This window comes from Miscanthus floridulus, chromosome 5, assembly GCF_019320115.1.
Source record: "Miscanthus floridulus cultivar M001 chromosome 5, ASM1932011v1, whole genome shotgun sequence".
NCBI classification, from domain to species: Eukaryota; Viridiplantae; Streptophyta; class Magnoliopsida; order Poales; family Poaceae; genus Miscanthus; species Miscanthus floridulus.
In genome coordinates this window covers 147,095,995-147,112,787 of record NC_089584.1, presented here as the reverse complement: position 1 = coordinate 147,112,787, position 16,793 = coordinate 147,095,995, and the positions used below count along the sequence as shown (strand labels likewise).

Genomic DNA, 16,793 nt, shown 5'->3' with positions numbered 1-16,793 from the left:
CCGCATAAGACCTGATTAGTTGTGCACTGCTTCTCGACCCTTGTCCTTCACGAACTCCACACCTCTCCGCCACCAGAGGTACATGATAATGATCACCAGCTTGGCGTTATGTTTCTTCCTTTAGTTTTAGTATATCATCCACCACTCCTTTGGCTGAGAGCATGGATGACATATGTGCTCTGGCATGTTCTACCTACAACTCACTCCACAGGCTGCATACATTCTTGCACTTGAAGAACAAATGTCTACCATCTTCATCAAATCTGCCACACATGATACATCCGGTATCTAAGGTTTGTTAGGGGGTGTTTGGTTCCTCCTCGTAAGCTTTAGTCGCTGTCCCATCGGATGTTTGGACACATGTATGGAGTATTAAATATAGACTAATTACTGAAACTAATTCAATGGGCATGAAGACCACAGTATAAAAACTATCTATCTTCGATTAGTCGATCCTTTAGTTTTATGATGCATCGCACACTAAATCTCTAGTTTTATGATACCATGGCATGCTTAAATTATAGGAGTATATTATATATATATATAACTAACCTTGGCTAGCCTAAGCAAATGACTAGGTGGGAAAGATGGCTGTCTTGGACGACCTCTATCCTTATTTATAAGGCTATTACACAACCCAAGAATACCTCTAGATATTTTCCCTCAACCACTTAACCATAGGGCCGAAATGGTCCAAGTTGAGTTCCTTGCATCGACGACTGAAAGCATCTAGGTCCTTAGTTGGGTTTTCGGTGATTAATGACAATACATGATTACTATGAGTAACGTGTGTTTTACAGAGGCAATTAAGTTAGGTCATGGTAATGGAGATCGATTGGGCTATCATGGTGGTCATGCCCCTACGATGGAAATTGTTTTGGTTTTCAAAGGATGAACGATAAGGTTAAGGATGGACTAGTTCTAAGTGTCGATTGGAGTTGAAGAGACACTTAGAGTAGTTTAGGACTTTGTTTTTCCTTTAGCCATACTATTAAGGGGGGTATGGACGGGTAGCTTGACCTAGGTGAGTCTAGTGGGTTAGGTGTGGTGCACACTTGCTAAACCTAGCACTAGGTAGCTCCTAAAAAGCCCTTAGATCTATTGGAGCAAACTTCATTCACGTATGATCGAAAGTTGGAAGTGAATGGAGGGTCAAATGCTGACCGGACGCTAGCTTCGGTGTGACCAGACGCTGGCGTAGAGTCCGATTAGTTCATTTGATCAAGGTGAAGTCGTCTAGAAGTGACTGGACGCTGAGAGGTGAAGTGACCGGACATTGAGGGCCAGCGTCCGGTCGACTCCAGTAAGGTTCCAGAGAGAGAAAATCTCGACCGAACGCATCTAGTCAGTGCTGACCGGACACTGGCCAGCGTCCTGGTCACACTATAAACACTAGAGTTCGGGGTGAACTGACCAGTACGTTCGATCAACATTACCGGAGCGTCCGGTCATCCCGCAGAGGCACATAACGGTTCATTTTTCAGCCCATGTTATAAATACCTCCTCCATTCGTGTGTGGGCGTACTTTTGCTTATTTCAACAGCTGAGAAACATCCTTGAGAGTGCCAAGAAGAGTAAGGTCCTAGTGAGGTGATTGAGATTTAAGAATCCCAAAGAGAGCCCTTATTATGAGATCAAGAGTAGCAAAGTGTGCATCCACCCTTCTTATTAGGCTTGTCAGTGGTCAAGTGAGAGTTAGTGCTTGTTACTCTTGGTGATCACCATCACCTAGATGGCTTGGATGGTGATTAGGGAGATTGGTGATCATCCGACGGAGCTTGTGGATGACCCGACTCAAGTTGTGAGCGGTTGTGGGTGATTCACTGCGACGGAGTGTCGAAGAATTAACCCGTAGAGAGCACTTGATCCTTGCACGGATCAAGGGGGAGCTACACCCTTGTGCGGATGCTCCAACGAGGACTAGTGGGGAGTGGCGACTCTCCGATACCTCGGCAAAACATCGTCGTGTTCCTCCTTCTCTCTTTACTTTGAGCATTTACTTTGAGCAATTCAATTCTTATCATTTACATTCCTAGAATTGCCATGCTAGAGTAGGATTGGAACTTAGGGTGCTAAACTTTTGTGCGTTAGATCAATGAAACACTTTCTAGGCACAAGGGGTTAATTGGGCTAACCGTAGAGTTTAATTATTGTAAAGAAATTTAGAATTAGCCCAATTCACCCCCCCCCCTCTTGGGCATCTTGATCCTTTCAACGACCACCATCCCTCCATGAAGAAGCTTCGTCTCGACACAACCTCTCCGATGATGCCACATGCCACCTCCCCCCCCCCTCGAGATCCTCGCCGGGTTTTGAGGCCCAAACTCGGCAAACCCATCGCCCGTGGTTTTGAGGCCCGAACCACCAAACCCACTTGGAGTCACGTAGCCACTATGCCTCCTCCAAGATCATGACACATGTCCTGCTCATCCTTGACCGTCCCATCACCAAATGCTCATGGCCTCGCCACGACTTGGTCAATCGCCGTATTGACTTCAGGCAACTCCGTCTATGCTTTCATCCTCGCATGTATACTTGGTTGTCGACGTTGCTAAGTGCTAGCTGTCCATGGTTCATCCTCCACCCATCGGTCCCTCGGTCAAACCTCCACGTCCATCCTTCACCGCTCCTAGTCCATCGACATGAACTCACTTGACCTTCTCCATTGCCATTGACCGGTCTCTTCGCTCAACACCTACACATCACAAGACAAGAGACATGTTGCACACACCACTACTCATGCCAAGGTTAGTGTCAACAAACTAAACCAAAGCTCGATCATCTCTTGACAATCACTCATCCACGTGGGCACATATCCATCATGTGTTCGCAGTAGTTTATGGTTTATTGAATTAGTTTTTATAATAATTTATATTGATATTTAGGCAATAGGTTTGGATGATATTTTAATTTATTTTTATAGCTACAAAGGTAGGTTCCTTAAATACATATCCAAGATTCCATTTTTATTATCTTTTTATTATGATATATATGGATATTTGTAAAAAAAACAATTTATGGTTACTTTGTATTATCTTTAATGAGTAGAGGTGAGTAACTATAGATACAAATAATACATTGTATTACTTTATGTGTTTTCATAATAGCATACGCGGATTTTTTTTAAACATGGTAGATCCAATAGCTACTATTATAAAATTGAAGGCCAAATATTTTTTTATATTTGTAAAACATGTGTTGAATTGTTTTTTATTAGCGTGTCTCATACGAATAGATGCCTGTTTGAATTAGTAATATTAATATAAACACGTTGAAGATAGTGTAAAATAAGCATGACTAACACCACGTGATGATGGTGCAATGCAAAGTGGGCGTTAGTTTATGAAATTGTGGTGAAAAAGTACATGGAGCAATTGGTAATAATTAAAGTATATCATACTGGATAAGATATGAAATTAAAGCATCAAACTGAAGTATCGTGTTTGAGGCCCATACTCTTTTTTCCTATATACTAGGAAACAATCCAAATCAAAGAATTTTCTTCTTGCTTGATCCTGTCGGTGATTTGATTTTGATTGAACTGAAATGGCACGTCTTGTTGCGTTTGTTGCCATCAGATAACCCAGAATCAAGATGTTCCAAATCGATCACTAACGACTACTCCGTACGTAGCTCGCTAGCTGCTAGGAGTCTGTTGGATGATAACTGTGTCTAGTCCTTTTTCTCCTTTCTCCTTACGGTTGTGAATTGTGACCGAGCTCCAAGTGATGATATATGATATAGCCACCAATCGATTAAATCCTCCATGGCTAGCTTTACCACACGCGGCACCGTGTAGGCCCTCTGAATATGCAACCATGCGTATATCTGATTATAGATGTTTATATGGCGAGCCATTGCATATGAAAATTTGCTTGGATCGGAGAGTTCTCACACAGTTGATGTTTTATTTAAAATAAAATAGCCTCCTCATCACAAAAGCAGAGATTAGCCGCTCAACTCTGAAGCCGGTATCTGTCGCCCCGATGTAGGGGTATTGTATCCAAGTTGTAAGGGTGCACATATGGTCGTTGTACTGGTTAGAGAATTAGGCATTTTTATGGTTAATTTAATCTAAAAATATAACATCAGCAGTTTTAGTGACGATATATATGTGTATGTGTATATCACTAACGAACGCTACAGCATGCAGACATGACATACAGATCGATACACTAAGAACGCAAAGTGCGGTAATCACAGAGATAAGATTGTACCCAGCGGAGGGTCCCATGCCGAGGGCATCGGAGGCTCCATTCGTACTAGTCGATATAGTGCGTTGCTCGAAATCGTGGACCACAGTCGATGTAGGACGGTATTCGCAGTGCAGTCCCACGAACGGATCACCAGGAAGAAGACGGGTTCCGTGAGTAATCACCAGGAAGAAGATGTCGAACGAGCAGTCGCGGAATCGCTCCTAAAAAAACTAATCGCCGCACACCCCGTGCAAGGTTCGTAGGTGGACGAGGGTTCCGGAGGCACCTGCTCTCCCGCTGCTCCGTGCGCGCAGAGGTACGGGACGGGGAAAGCCCAAGGGCGGCTGAGATGTGATCTCTCGGAAGCGAAGTGGAAGTGGAGAAGACTGACGGAGGATTTCAGATTTATGGCTGGGACGGGAAGGGAGAAAGGCTACGGAGGATCCGAGGAGACGGAGACAGCGGAGAGACGATAACTGGCGCAATCAGTTTGCCTCCACCATAAAGGAGAGAAACTCCCGTGATTATGTGGATTAAGTGGCAAAACCTGGCCACGCCCGCTCGCTCGCCGCCCACCTGCTGGCCTCGGCCTCACCCCGGCCCACTGGCCCGGCCCGACCGTCGGGGGTGGCGGTGCGCGCGTGCGTGTGGCACTCCTTTGTCCTTTTCTTAGCTTCTCAATTGAGATGGATAATTTCCAACCAAATAAGTTGAGTGAACGTTCAGTCAAAATCACATACGGTATTAAATCATACAACGCTTAATGTTACGTACCATAGAGTTTTATTTGATTTATTAAATATTATACAGGCCAAGCCCATAATATATCCAATAGTACTAAGAGAGATTCTATTCTATGAGTGGTTTAAGAGCTCGTTGAAGTAGGTCCATGACGGTCAGTGGCGTATGCAGAACATGACTGAAGAGGAGTTGGTCTCTTCTTCTTCCTCTCTCTCTCCATTTTTCTTCTTTCCTCTATCTCTTCTTCTCCCTCACCCTCCTCATATTTCCATTGATGCACCAGCTGTAGGGGGCTGCCCCCAGCCCCCCTGTAGATCCGCCCCTGATGATGGTTATGCACATGGAACGAGGGCAAAGCATGAAACGGGTCGCATTTGAGGCCCATGCTCTTATTTTCATTTGGTATATATGTAAACTCGGAAACAAATCCAAGTCAAAGAAGTTGCTTCTTGCGTCATCCTGTCGGTGATCTGATTGAGATTTTTTTTAGCAAGATCTGATTATGATGCAACCTGTTCGGCAGGACTTATTGTTGTTATGGTTGATTTGTAGAGCTGAATTATCATGAGGAAAAAAATACTATTCCCATAGCTGAAAAGTAGAGCTGATTTCTGGCCCGTAAACCCGCATCTATGACGACCCCAAAGCACTGCACACTGCACTGCCAGGCGACAACAACTTTTCCATGGCTTGGACGTACTCCCTCCATACTGGTATTAGATGTCGTTCTGGCGTCCGCAGAAATTGAATCAAAGGAAGTCGTTCTGGGGTCCGAGTGAAGAATTGGACGCTGCTGCCCCTCGCGCTTCGGCTCCCGTGCCGCGCGTTAATAGCCTGCAGTCGATCTCGTTTCCCCGGCCGCGCGTTAATAGGCCACTGCAGCCGCACGCCGCTCCCTTTATTAAATCGCGTTCCTCTCGTAGTTCGTCGCACGCCGCTCCTGCTCGCTCACGCCGCCGTTCGCCGTTCGCCGCACGCTGCTCGTGCTCGGCATTCGCTGCTACACCATGGATGCCTCGCTGGACTCCAAGATGGAGATGGAGATGGTGCCGGACTACAAGATGAAGATCGCGCCGGACTCGGAGGAGGTCGTCGCGGATGACGTCGTGCCGGACTCGGAGGAGGTCGCCGCGGACGACGTCGGGCTGGACTCGGAGGAGGTCGCCGCGGACTCCGTCGACCTGCTGTTGTCCATGGAGGGGCTGGACTCCGTCGACCCGCTGCAGTCCATCGAGGCACTGGACTCTGTCATCGTGCAGGACTCCATCGAGATGGTGCCAGGACTCCATGGAGTCGGCTATGCTGTCCTCGGAGATGGAGGAGGTCGCGGACTCCATGGCCGCGGACTCGAAGGTCGTCGCGCCGGAGTCGGAGGAGGTCGTCGCGCCGGAGTCCGAGGAGATCGTCGCGCCGGAGTCCGAGGAGATCGTGGCGCCGAATTCTTTGCCGTCGGGCGCTTTTATTTGCCGCCGCTGTCAAGTCATTCATCTTAACCGCGAAGCATGGGATCGTGTGCACACTAGGCGCTATCCATGCTCTCACTGCGGATCTCAAGCACAGCAGACTACTTGATCTTCGCTGTTATTCATGGCTTCTACGAATTCGAGTGCGAGTTTTTCATTCCAGATGTCGACAATATCGTGTTCGATGGTGATCAAATCGTGCTGCCTCTAGACGTGCTCAAGACGGTCGAAGAGGAGGCTAAGGAGAGGCGCAAGCGTAAGCTCACTGCCAAGAAGGCTATGGAGGACGCCAAAGCAGCGGTAAGATCATTAACATTGAGTTCTAACTAACTGATACAGCAAGAGTAATTAACAAGATTTGTCTCCATTACTAAAGCTAACAACCATCAATCTACTTGTTTCATGCAGCAAGAGTAGCCTCGGCTTCATCTAGTAAAGATGGATCACAAGGGATACAAGATGGCAGCCGACCTTGTCTTTCCAATGTTCTTTTTTCATGTGAGGTATCTTGAAGTTGTTGCAACCTTTCTTCTTCATAGCTTCCATCAAAACACCTTGTAGTGTTAGAAACATTCGGTTTGCAAGGTGTGGTGAGTACTCCATGAATGCCTACATAACAAGTGTGAACAATTGTTGTGGAAGTTTAATTCGGTTTGCAAATTGTTGTGGAAGAAAACATCGAAACATGTGTGAACAATTGTTGAGCAAATTACCTCTTGCACGGCTGGAAGTAGAGCCTCCATTGTTTTTGCATTCTTCTGATATTGAATTGCTTGTATAGCTCGAAAAAAACCCAAGTCAAGAATGTTGAAATCTGGAGAGTTTGGTGACTGACATATTAGGTGAATATCAAATCCTCCTAGCTTAGCGGACTCACAAAATTGTGGGTCATCCAATTTCAAGTGGGAAGGTGCATTGTCCTGTTGAATGAATATTGGTCTACCCACATCTTCTCTTGGCCACTTAGCTCTAATGGCGGGCAACACTTGGTTGATCATAAAACCTCTAATCACTTCTCTAGTGATCGAAGTTATGGGCTTCATAACCAAGTCTCCACGGACACGACCGGTCCTCTCATTTCCTCTTTGAGCTGCTTCATATTGAACAAGTGGAAAACAACCAATCCTACCATCAAAAATACAATTTCCATCCCTAAACCTTGGCCGAGCGCAAACACACAAGAACATGAGCCTAGGGATGTAGTTCTTATTCTTACAAGTCCGATGGGGTTCATCTTCTTCGGATAGCAAATAATATCTTTCAGATTTTTTGATGTAGGTAGAACCATTTCTCATCAATGAACACAAAGTCATACAACTCCTTAAACCTTGGATCATCAAGCAACTCCCTATTAACCATGTCAACACACCATTGTAACCTAGACTCCTTGTTAGGTTGAGTGAGATATGGTTTGATGCTACTAGAGTGGCGTCCTAATCAATCCTTTTTTCAAATACCTTTGAACCCTCCATTTGCTCATGTTTAGTTTGGCGCACACATCCTCTATAGTCATTCTTTCCTTTAGAGGAATGTTTCGCAATGCTTCCAAATCAAAAGGTATTGCTTTACGTCCAACTCTACCCTTCTTTAGACTAGAAACCACAACCGGAACAGAGCTAGAAAGTTGTGTTTTACCTTGGTTCCAAACACGCTGAGCTGTCCGTTTATGAATGTCAAATTGAGCAGCAACAAATGCAGTGTCTTCCTTGTGTAGTGTACCATTGTTGCTTCTAGCCAACAAAGCTTGGTAAACTTGTTTTCGGACCTCTTCACTCATTTCTTTCCTTCGGTTGCGTGGTTGAACTTGTTCTTCCACGGTTGGGTTGTCCACATCATGTTCTGTTAAAAGAAAACAAGCATTCATATTGTTCTGCATGTTCTAGCTTTCATAGGAGAAAAAAAAGCTTGGCCACGGCATGTTCTATTTATAGGGAAAAAAACACAAAGACATTCCTCCTATGTCATGTTGTATTTTTAAGATAAAAAGAAACACATTCACGGCATGTTCTATTTATAGGGGGAAAAACAAACACTTTCATGCAATACTTATTCACGGCATGTTCTAATTATAGGGGGGAAAACAAACACTTTCATGGAGTAGCATCATGAGCATGGATCTAGTACAAGAATGTGATTGTGACAAAAAAAATTACCAGCAAGATTTTGTACAAAGTCCAAATCAACTGCACCGAACTCATCTAGTGGTAGGTTTAAATCCAGTACTGTAAAAAACAATAATGAGATCTGAAATAATATGAACAAGCAACGAACGGATAGATCAAAGTGATGCATTTACCGTCGTCTTGTTGCCCTTGGAGATCAAACACGTCGTCGGCATCATTGGCGCCGTCGTATTCTGGCTCGTTGAAATCAAACACATCATTCGGGTTGGGGCCGTCATCTTCTTATGCCGGAAAGTTGAGATCACCTCACGTTAATGCAGTGAATATCAAAAAAAAATGAAAGAAAAATGAGTAAGAATGAGCACGTTACCATTGTTGTTGTGGTCCTCCAGTATAGGCTCGTTGAGATTGAAGAATGAGCCGTCGTCATCTTCCTCCATACGAACGTTCAGATCGAAGCCATGGAGGACATGGCTGGATGAACAAGACATGGCTGGATGAACAAGCAAGTGAAGAGAAGAAGCTAAGCCATGGCTGGATGAACAAGCAAGTGAAGAACAGGCAAGGCAAGGCAGTAGTACCGGCGTTTTAATGCAGCAGGCAGGCGAGCCTGTCGGACCAGCTGGCTGTGAGCGCGCTCCAAACGAACGAAAATGTCGCGCCTAAACGCGCCCAAGCGAAACAAACCAGCGAACGAAAAAATTCAACCAGCGAACGAAATATTCGCGCGGCCACGCGCCATCGGCAAAAATTTGTGCGGCATAGGGTTCACAGACACGCCTAAACGCGAGCCAGCCTAGCCAGCGTGCACGCGAGAGCAAGCAGCGACGTGCACAGGGCCATGCAAATTCCCCATGCAAAATCCACGTAGAGGTCAAAAATATAATGGCCGCATGGAGTTCGATCCCTGGACTCGGGCCGTGGAGAGCTTACCAGTCGGGCTATTAAGAATTGTTGTATAGGAGACACCCGCAGGCCTATTTAATAAGGGCAAAGAAGAAAAACTCCATTCTAATTGATCACTCTTTGACACTCCTTGGTATGCGCAATCATGTCCTAAACGACTTCTAATACCAGTATGGAGGGAGTATATATACAGAGCAGTCTCTTTTCAGTTGTAGCCTGATCTCGATTGCAGTTGAGAGAGACACAGAGTCTGGACCCGCCACCCGGCCACATGAATCTTATCGTCGTCGCTGTCTCCTTCCTTCTCATCTCATCTCTTATTTGTTTTGTCGTCTTCCACGCCAACTAAGCCTGTCTGTGCAGTACTGCAGTGTGACTCTATCTCCATGACTCCATGCCATTTTTTGTGGGCCGACGACGTCTCAAATGGCCAGATCGAGATACAGCTGCGGGCCGCGTTGCCGACACATGAGTTCTCATCTCATGTACGGAGTAGCTACTAGTAATTAAGTTAGCTATGCTATGCTTGCGTCGTGTTCAGAGGCTAGCAAATACTCCACAGGCTTACTTTGTGCTTGTTGAACTTGCATGCGAAACAGCTAGCTAGCTAGCTGTCAGACGCGAAAGGCTTGTGTGTGCACAGGACCGCAACGACGACATGCATGCATGCTCCATGCATCGGTGCAGTATGTAGCACGACGAGAGGCGGCCGCGCGTGGCGTTCGATCGATCTCACGAGCGCGATAGACCGCGCGCGCGCTGACTTGATCCTGCAGACGTCCGCGAGCTACCAATTGTCTACTACAGTTCGTTCGCCGCCTAACAACTCAGAGAGAGAGAGAGAGAGTAGTACGTGTTTTCCTGCTTCGGAGTTCGGACTAATATTTGGAACTCTCAATATATGACTCAATGCAACAAATTGAGTGGAAGTCCATCGATTGCAACGATTTTTGTGAGTAGCTACCTAGCGCTGCTGGAATGCATGGAAGACTCGTACGCGCCGATCGTTTATGCATGCACTAGTGGAAGGCGCGCGCCCTCGCGCGCAGGGTAGCTATAGGGCAGTTTATACATAAAGGATTGCACAATAGCATAGGGTGAAGCCATATTTAATTTCATAAGACACATTCAGGCTGACAATGCACTTCGAAGTTGGCATCATAAGAAGCAGTTGTAGGTTTCATGAGCAGCATGTCATAATTTGCATCTAAAATCACGGGCTGTATTAAGCACGGACCAAATGTAAACAAGACGGAACAAGGTGGGCCTGTATGTTTTCAGATCATGGTCATCATCGCGATCAAATGATAGACAGTAACACGGGGCATGATGGATTAAAGCAATACCTGAGTAAAAGATCCGTACTTGCATTTACGATACAAATGCAGGTCTTCAGGTATTTTCAAAGTTACGTTCATGTACAACTATTATGTCTTAGAATCATGAATCGAATGAGTTCTTACAGTTTAATCTCACACAAATCCAACCTATTGGTGTTTGATCAAACACCTTGGACACAATAATGATGAGATCTATGAGCTGGAGATCACACCGCTGGGCAGCACCTATTCTGGTACGAAACAGAAGCATAGAATGGGGGATTAGAGGAGGAAGTAAATCTCTAGAGTAAATTTGATGCTCTTAAGCATTGTCTCTTGGGTATCTAAAAAGCAGGAAATCTAAGAAACAATCATTCTCTGATAACCTACACCACACTCCCTTCAATAAAACCATTCTTTGGAATTGCACTTTGTAAAAATAATAATAATTTTACAGGCTTCCTCAAGCAGAAATAATACGACAATTGAGAAGGGTGGTAGTAGATCTATGTATAGGAAACTAAACAGCGATGCAAGGTGGACATAATAAGATTGGAAACTAAGTATTTACTCATTTCATCAAACGCCCATAGCTATACCACACTATTGGCATTGACTCACTTATATTGTCATAAATACCACAGCAAAGTGCAGTGCAGTGCTTGGGTTTTTTATGGTGATACCTAATGCCTCCATGTAGACATTTTATTGAACACCTTGAGGGCCGTTCACTAAACATACGACTTGCAGATCAATGCATATCAGTAGGAATGAAATGCATTTAGTGCAGGAGGGGATGAACCACAGATGAAGAATCAATATTGTAATGAGTGGAAATGCGCGCAAATAAGTGTACAAAAAAATATTAAGGATCAATGGTGCAATTCAACTGTAATTGACATATTCAACATATGAAACAGAGATCAACTCAGAAATTATCTACCTGCATCTATAATGAGCCAAATCCACCTTCTGAATCTAGAATACTTATCAAACCTTCTTATCCACCCATGATAGACGCAATAAGGGACTCCACATAAGAGATAGAATCTCTGGCAATTTTGTTAACCTACATTAGAGACAAAGATAGATTCACTAATTAATATGCCAAACACGGAAGAGAAGTGCAACTCTATAGACTTCCATGTTTAGGCTTACTGTGGTAAGATGTTGATGATAAAAGTAGAGTTTTTTAAGGCTTCCATGTTTGGAGAGTTGGCTCTCAAGCTCATCCACACATCTGCAGAATATGTTAACTGTAGTCAGATTGAAATGATTCTTAAAGAATTTTGATTCAAATTCAAGTATTTGAGTTCTTGCCAAAAGCACAATAACAGAGAACAAGAGCTACGCAGATGGATGCACGATAAACAACTACTTTAGTTACTCTACTTTATCAACTGTATTTGTAGCAGTGTAAAATATAGGGATAAGGGACATGCAACTAATGGCACGAAGATGATATGAAACAAGGTGTAGTTTTAGGAGCATCAAACAGGATTATTTATTTATGTTGGGCCAATTATGCTAAGCACTAGTGAAAAGGAGGAAAGCATAAAAGATTTCATGAGCTTCTGAACAAAAAGCACAAGGACTACTTTAACCTTGACTTCATCATATGCTCCACCTGTAGATGTTATTAGCATAATAATTGCGATTGCTGAAACTACCATGTACCTTTTCATTCACAATTACAAGGTTGACATTAATTCTGCCATGAAACCCAAACATATATTGTGGCATGTCTAACATGAGGATGCAAGTGTGGGGAGATGGAACGGTATCTTGAAAATCCACCAAGATAGCACGTTGAGTAAATATAGGAGTATATAATAGCGAGAATTCATGAGCAAGTGGTAATCCGTAATTTCTGAAATAACAAAATTGAAATAAGTGTACCAAAACAAATAAGTCATCCAGGTGACCTATTGTTTTATCCATCATAATATGATATTTTAATATTTTTTAGATAACTATGCACATATGGTATGAAATTAGCACAATAGTGTAGTACAGCAAAGAAATGTGTACTAATATATTCTTGTTTTTTCTATGAAATCAACATAACCAACATAACTACCTGAATGTAAATAGGGTGTTTCTCGGTACATCAAAACCTGAAAATTACAAAGAACTTCATACTATTTGCATTTTTTGTATCGATATATAGGGTTGCATGCCCAATAGATCTGTTGGTGCAATAACCTAGTGAACAATGGACAATAACAAAATATACAGTTTGAATCTTTCTCATGGAAAACAGGAAGAGTGCCAGGTTTCTCAAAAGAACTTTTGTGATATAATGTTGGGAGGACTATTATTTTGAATAATAAAATCACTTCTGTGCAACAAAAAATTGTAATGGCCTATCAACACACACTATAGTTTGCAAGAAGTACTTGCAGTTATGAACTATTTTGTGTGGCTTCATACACTAAACAGAGTAGAAGTTGAAGATTTGTAGAAAAAAGGTTTATTTTCAAACTGTCTGATTCTGAAGTATCTAGCATGAGCACCAGGCAGCATCCTGTTCATCACAAGAGAAATAGGAAGGCTGATCTATATAAGAAAGTTTGGGACGAATTAGCAACTCTAGAGCTATGGTTGGCAAGTACATGTAAAGCGTACATAATTGACAAATAATTTTGCTCGATATATTAGCAATTGCAAAAGTAGCCTGTAAGTAATATCTGTGACATTTTGCATGAGGGTTAAAACAGAAATGCACCATCCACTCACTTTTGAATCATGGAAGACAGCATCCACATCATCCAATGGTATGTCATATTTCTGGTCAAACTCCAGGTGCTTGTAGGCCTTTCTGAACCAGCCATCGTCTAGTATTCCAGGGATTGTTATTCTCTGTCACTATTTCTGGGGGAAAAAAAGAGCAGCAATCAATTAGGCCTGATGAATCCGACCAAACTATATGCATCGAGCCATTAAAAAAACAAGGCACCCAACGCTATAGTCAACATTAGCCTGAAGAAAGTTAGGGTCCGACGGAAATGAGCAAATAGGTGGCGCCATAAAGTAATCAGCAAAATAGGCCCCGCTCATATCGGTATTCATAAGAGTTTGGTAACCATCTGTTCCACCCCAAACTATATAGCTTTCGCCATCTAGGAACTGAGTGACCTGTAAGGAGATAAAGTCAAAAAAAATGTGAAAATGAAGGAAGACCAATGATGAGGATCACAGATAATCGACCTGAAAAGCTTTGCTGATTTGGCTAGGTGCATAAGCATATACTCTAATATCTGGTCTGCAACATTAATGAAGTGTGCTGTTAATTTCTACCCATACTGTGAGTCCATAACTCTATGTATATCTATTATAACACACAAAGCTCATAATCCAAGATAGCAAATAATGAACCAACACTAAATCCATCATCCCTGCAATGTAGGAACTATACCAAATAGCTAGAGCATCAGGCGACGAATCCGACAACACAAATAGGGATAAAGTATCATGAGATACCTGATCGTGAACAACCAATCCCAATAAATAGATCGTGTCGAACAGAGATCGAAAGCATAGGACTTTATCAGAAACATAAGCAGATCATGTCCAATATAACACGTAGCAATTATTAGGCAGGTAAGAACCATCTATACAGCGGCTCTTGCAAAGGTAATGTAACCATCAGTGAGGCAGAAGACTTTAAGTATTGAAGCGAGATACAAAGCAACAGTATGAACAATAGAGACTATAAGTATAGCAGTGAGATATAAAGCAACACTATCGATAATAGTAAATCCTAGAACGCTAATCATGCAAAACCTAGATCCACACAACAAAGATAGAGAGAACGAGGGCAGGAGAGAGAGAGATAGAGAGAGAGAGAGAGAGAGAGAGAGAGAGAGAGAGAGGAGATGGGAGTTTACCCCGTCATCGACGCAGTCTCCAGAAGGACATCGACCTGGTGGCCGCCGGTACTGTCGCCGGCGGGAGCGTTAAAAGAGTCAAGGTTGCCATGGCCTGAGCTGTGATGGTTATTTTTTTCTAATGCATGAGTGCCATGTAAAAAAAATATCATTTTCCCTATGGGAATGAGGTAAAAAATTTAAGCAACAAAGTGAAACTCGGTGGCCTGCCATCCAGTCTGAGTTCCATACGATACTTTTGGGAACAGGAGAGGCTCAACCATTAGCTCCAAGCAAGCGATCTTTACATAACTTTTAGAGACAGAGGTACAGCAAAACGAAATAACTAATGTGGTCCACAGGTGGCCTTCATGTATTTGGTGAACATTAATATGTTGGCTGCTCTATGTAGATGCTTACTTGTAGATGGGAAAATACTACCAAGAAGCGAAAGAAGAGAGAAAGATCTGTGAACACCCATGGCAGGTTTAGAGAGGAGCAAGTATGAGACTGGTCCAACACGCACTGGGACTGTATCATTGCAAAGCTGCATGAGGGGGCAAAAAAGGTGTGCAGCCATTTTTTTCATAAAAGAAATTAGCATGTCCCTTCCTTTACATGTTGAAAATCACCAACATATAAGAAAAAAGAGCACTGCAGGGGATCCTATCATATTGCTATTAAACTTACGCAGTCATAACTAGCATAACTACAAAGAAATAAAAGCAGCATTAGTTGATGGGCAAATAATTTTGCAAGCAGCCAAATTAGCATTAGTATGCACAAAAAAATTAACAGCCATGTAACAAAGGTTCTGAACATGCTGAATCGTATCCCAGAAGGATGCATGAATACACGAACCTCTTGTCGACTGGCCATGCTTGACAGAGCGTACCAAATCAGGAACCTGCAATAAACAAATCGAGGTACATCTAAAAAAATACACAGGCATAAAATCGAAATACAGCCATAGGAGGACCTCAGCTAGCTGCACACGCCACAGTGAGAGAAAGGAGCTAGGGGTGGGTTCGGCGTGCGAGAGAGAGAGAGAGAGGAGTCGGGGGCGAGGTTCGGCGCTAGGAGCTCCCGGCCTAGGGTTTCCTGTAGCACATGAACGCCCGCGGGCTAGAGGAGGATGCGGCGCCGGGGGGCAGCCACCAGCAGGGCCCGGCCACGTTGCGCCGTGGCCGGAGACAGCCATCGCCACCGGCGACGCGCGTTGGCGCGGCAGAGGCCGGGGAGCGGCGGCGCGGCCTGGCAACGCGGTGAGCCAGCGACACTTGCCCGGCCTGCACGCCGTGGGCAGGTGGATGAGGAGGACGAGGGCGACCACAGCCGCGCAGCGCTGCTGGCGCCGTTGGCCGCCCTGGTCGCGCGTCGGGAGAGATCGGGAGAGGGAGGGAGCAGACGAGAGAGAGCGAGGAAGGGGGATCAGGAGAGGGAGGGAGCGGACGAGAGAGAGCGAGGAAGGGGAAGGAGAAGCAGAAGTCTTGGGAAGGGAAATCCGAAGCTGGGTATCATATTCGTTTCGCTGGATTCTGAGAAGAAGTCGTATAAGGTAAATAAGAGTGCGAAGAATTCGAAGAAGCTGGAGAGGACGACGGGAAGCTGCTCCGGAAGAGAATCAGCTTCAAGAGACCTAGGCCATCGATTCGAAAATCCGACGGAGGAAAAAAATTCGAGCGACGTGGCCGGTGTCTCCTTCTTGGAGTCCTTGCGGGCTTGTCTAGGTACTAGTGGAAGGCGCGCGCCCTTGCGCGCGGGTAGCTACAGGGCAGTTTATACATAAAGGATTGCACAATAGCATAGGGTGAAGCCATATTTAATTTCATAAGACACATCAGGCTGACAATGCACTTCGAAGTTGGCATCATAAGAAGCAGTTGTAGGTTTCATGAGCAGCATGTCCTAATTTGCATCTAAAATCACGGGCTGTAATAAGCACGGACCAAATGTACACAAGACGGAACAAGGTGGGCCTGTATGTTTTCAGATCATGGTCATCATCGCGATCAAATGATTGACAGTAACACGGGGCATGATGGATTAAAGCAATACCTGAGTAAAAGATCCGTACTTGCATTTACGATTCAAATGCAGGTGTCTCAGGTATTTTCAAAGTTACGTTCATGTACAACTATTATGTCTTAGAATCATGAATCGAATGAGTTCTTAC

At 44.2% G+C, this 16,793-nt stretch overlaps 1 protein-coding gene and 1 long non-coding RNA gene across 2 annotated transcripts; one reads left to right on the top strand and one right to left on the bottom strand.

Moving 5' to 3' along the window:
* The first annotated feature begins 5,944 nt into the window (after positions 1-5,944).
* Positions 5,945-6,817, top strand: LOC136455578 (uncharacterized). The gene is made up of 4 exons (XM_066455543.1): positions 5,945-6,172; positions 6,219-6,416; positions 6,461-6,700; positions 6,809-6,817. Exons 1-4 carry the CDS (start codon positions 5,945-5,947, stop codon positions 6,815-6,817), a joined length of 675 nt encoding a protein of 224 aa, XP_066311640.1.
* Positions 6,818-11,711: 4,894 nt separating this feature from the next.
* Positions 11,712-13,012, bottom strand: LOC136454039 (uncharacterized). Its single transcript, XR_010759100.1, has 3 exons — positions 12,829-13,012; positions 11,907-11,988; positions 11,712-11,817 (listed from the first exon to the last, which is right to left on the bottom strand). It is a non-coding gene; the product is annotated as an uncharacterized lncRNA (long non-coding RNA).
* Positions 13,013-16,793: the final 3,781 nt, after the last annotated feature.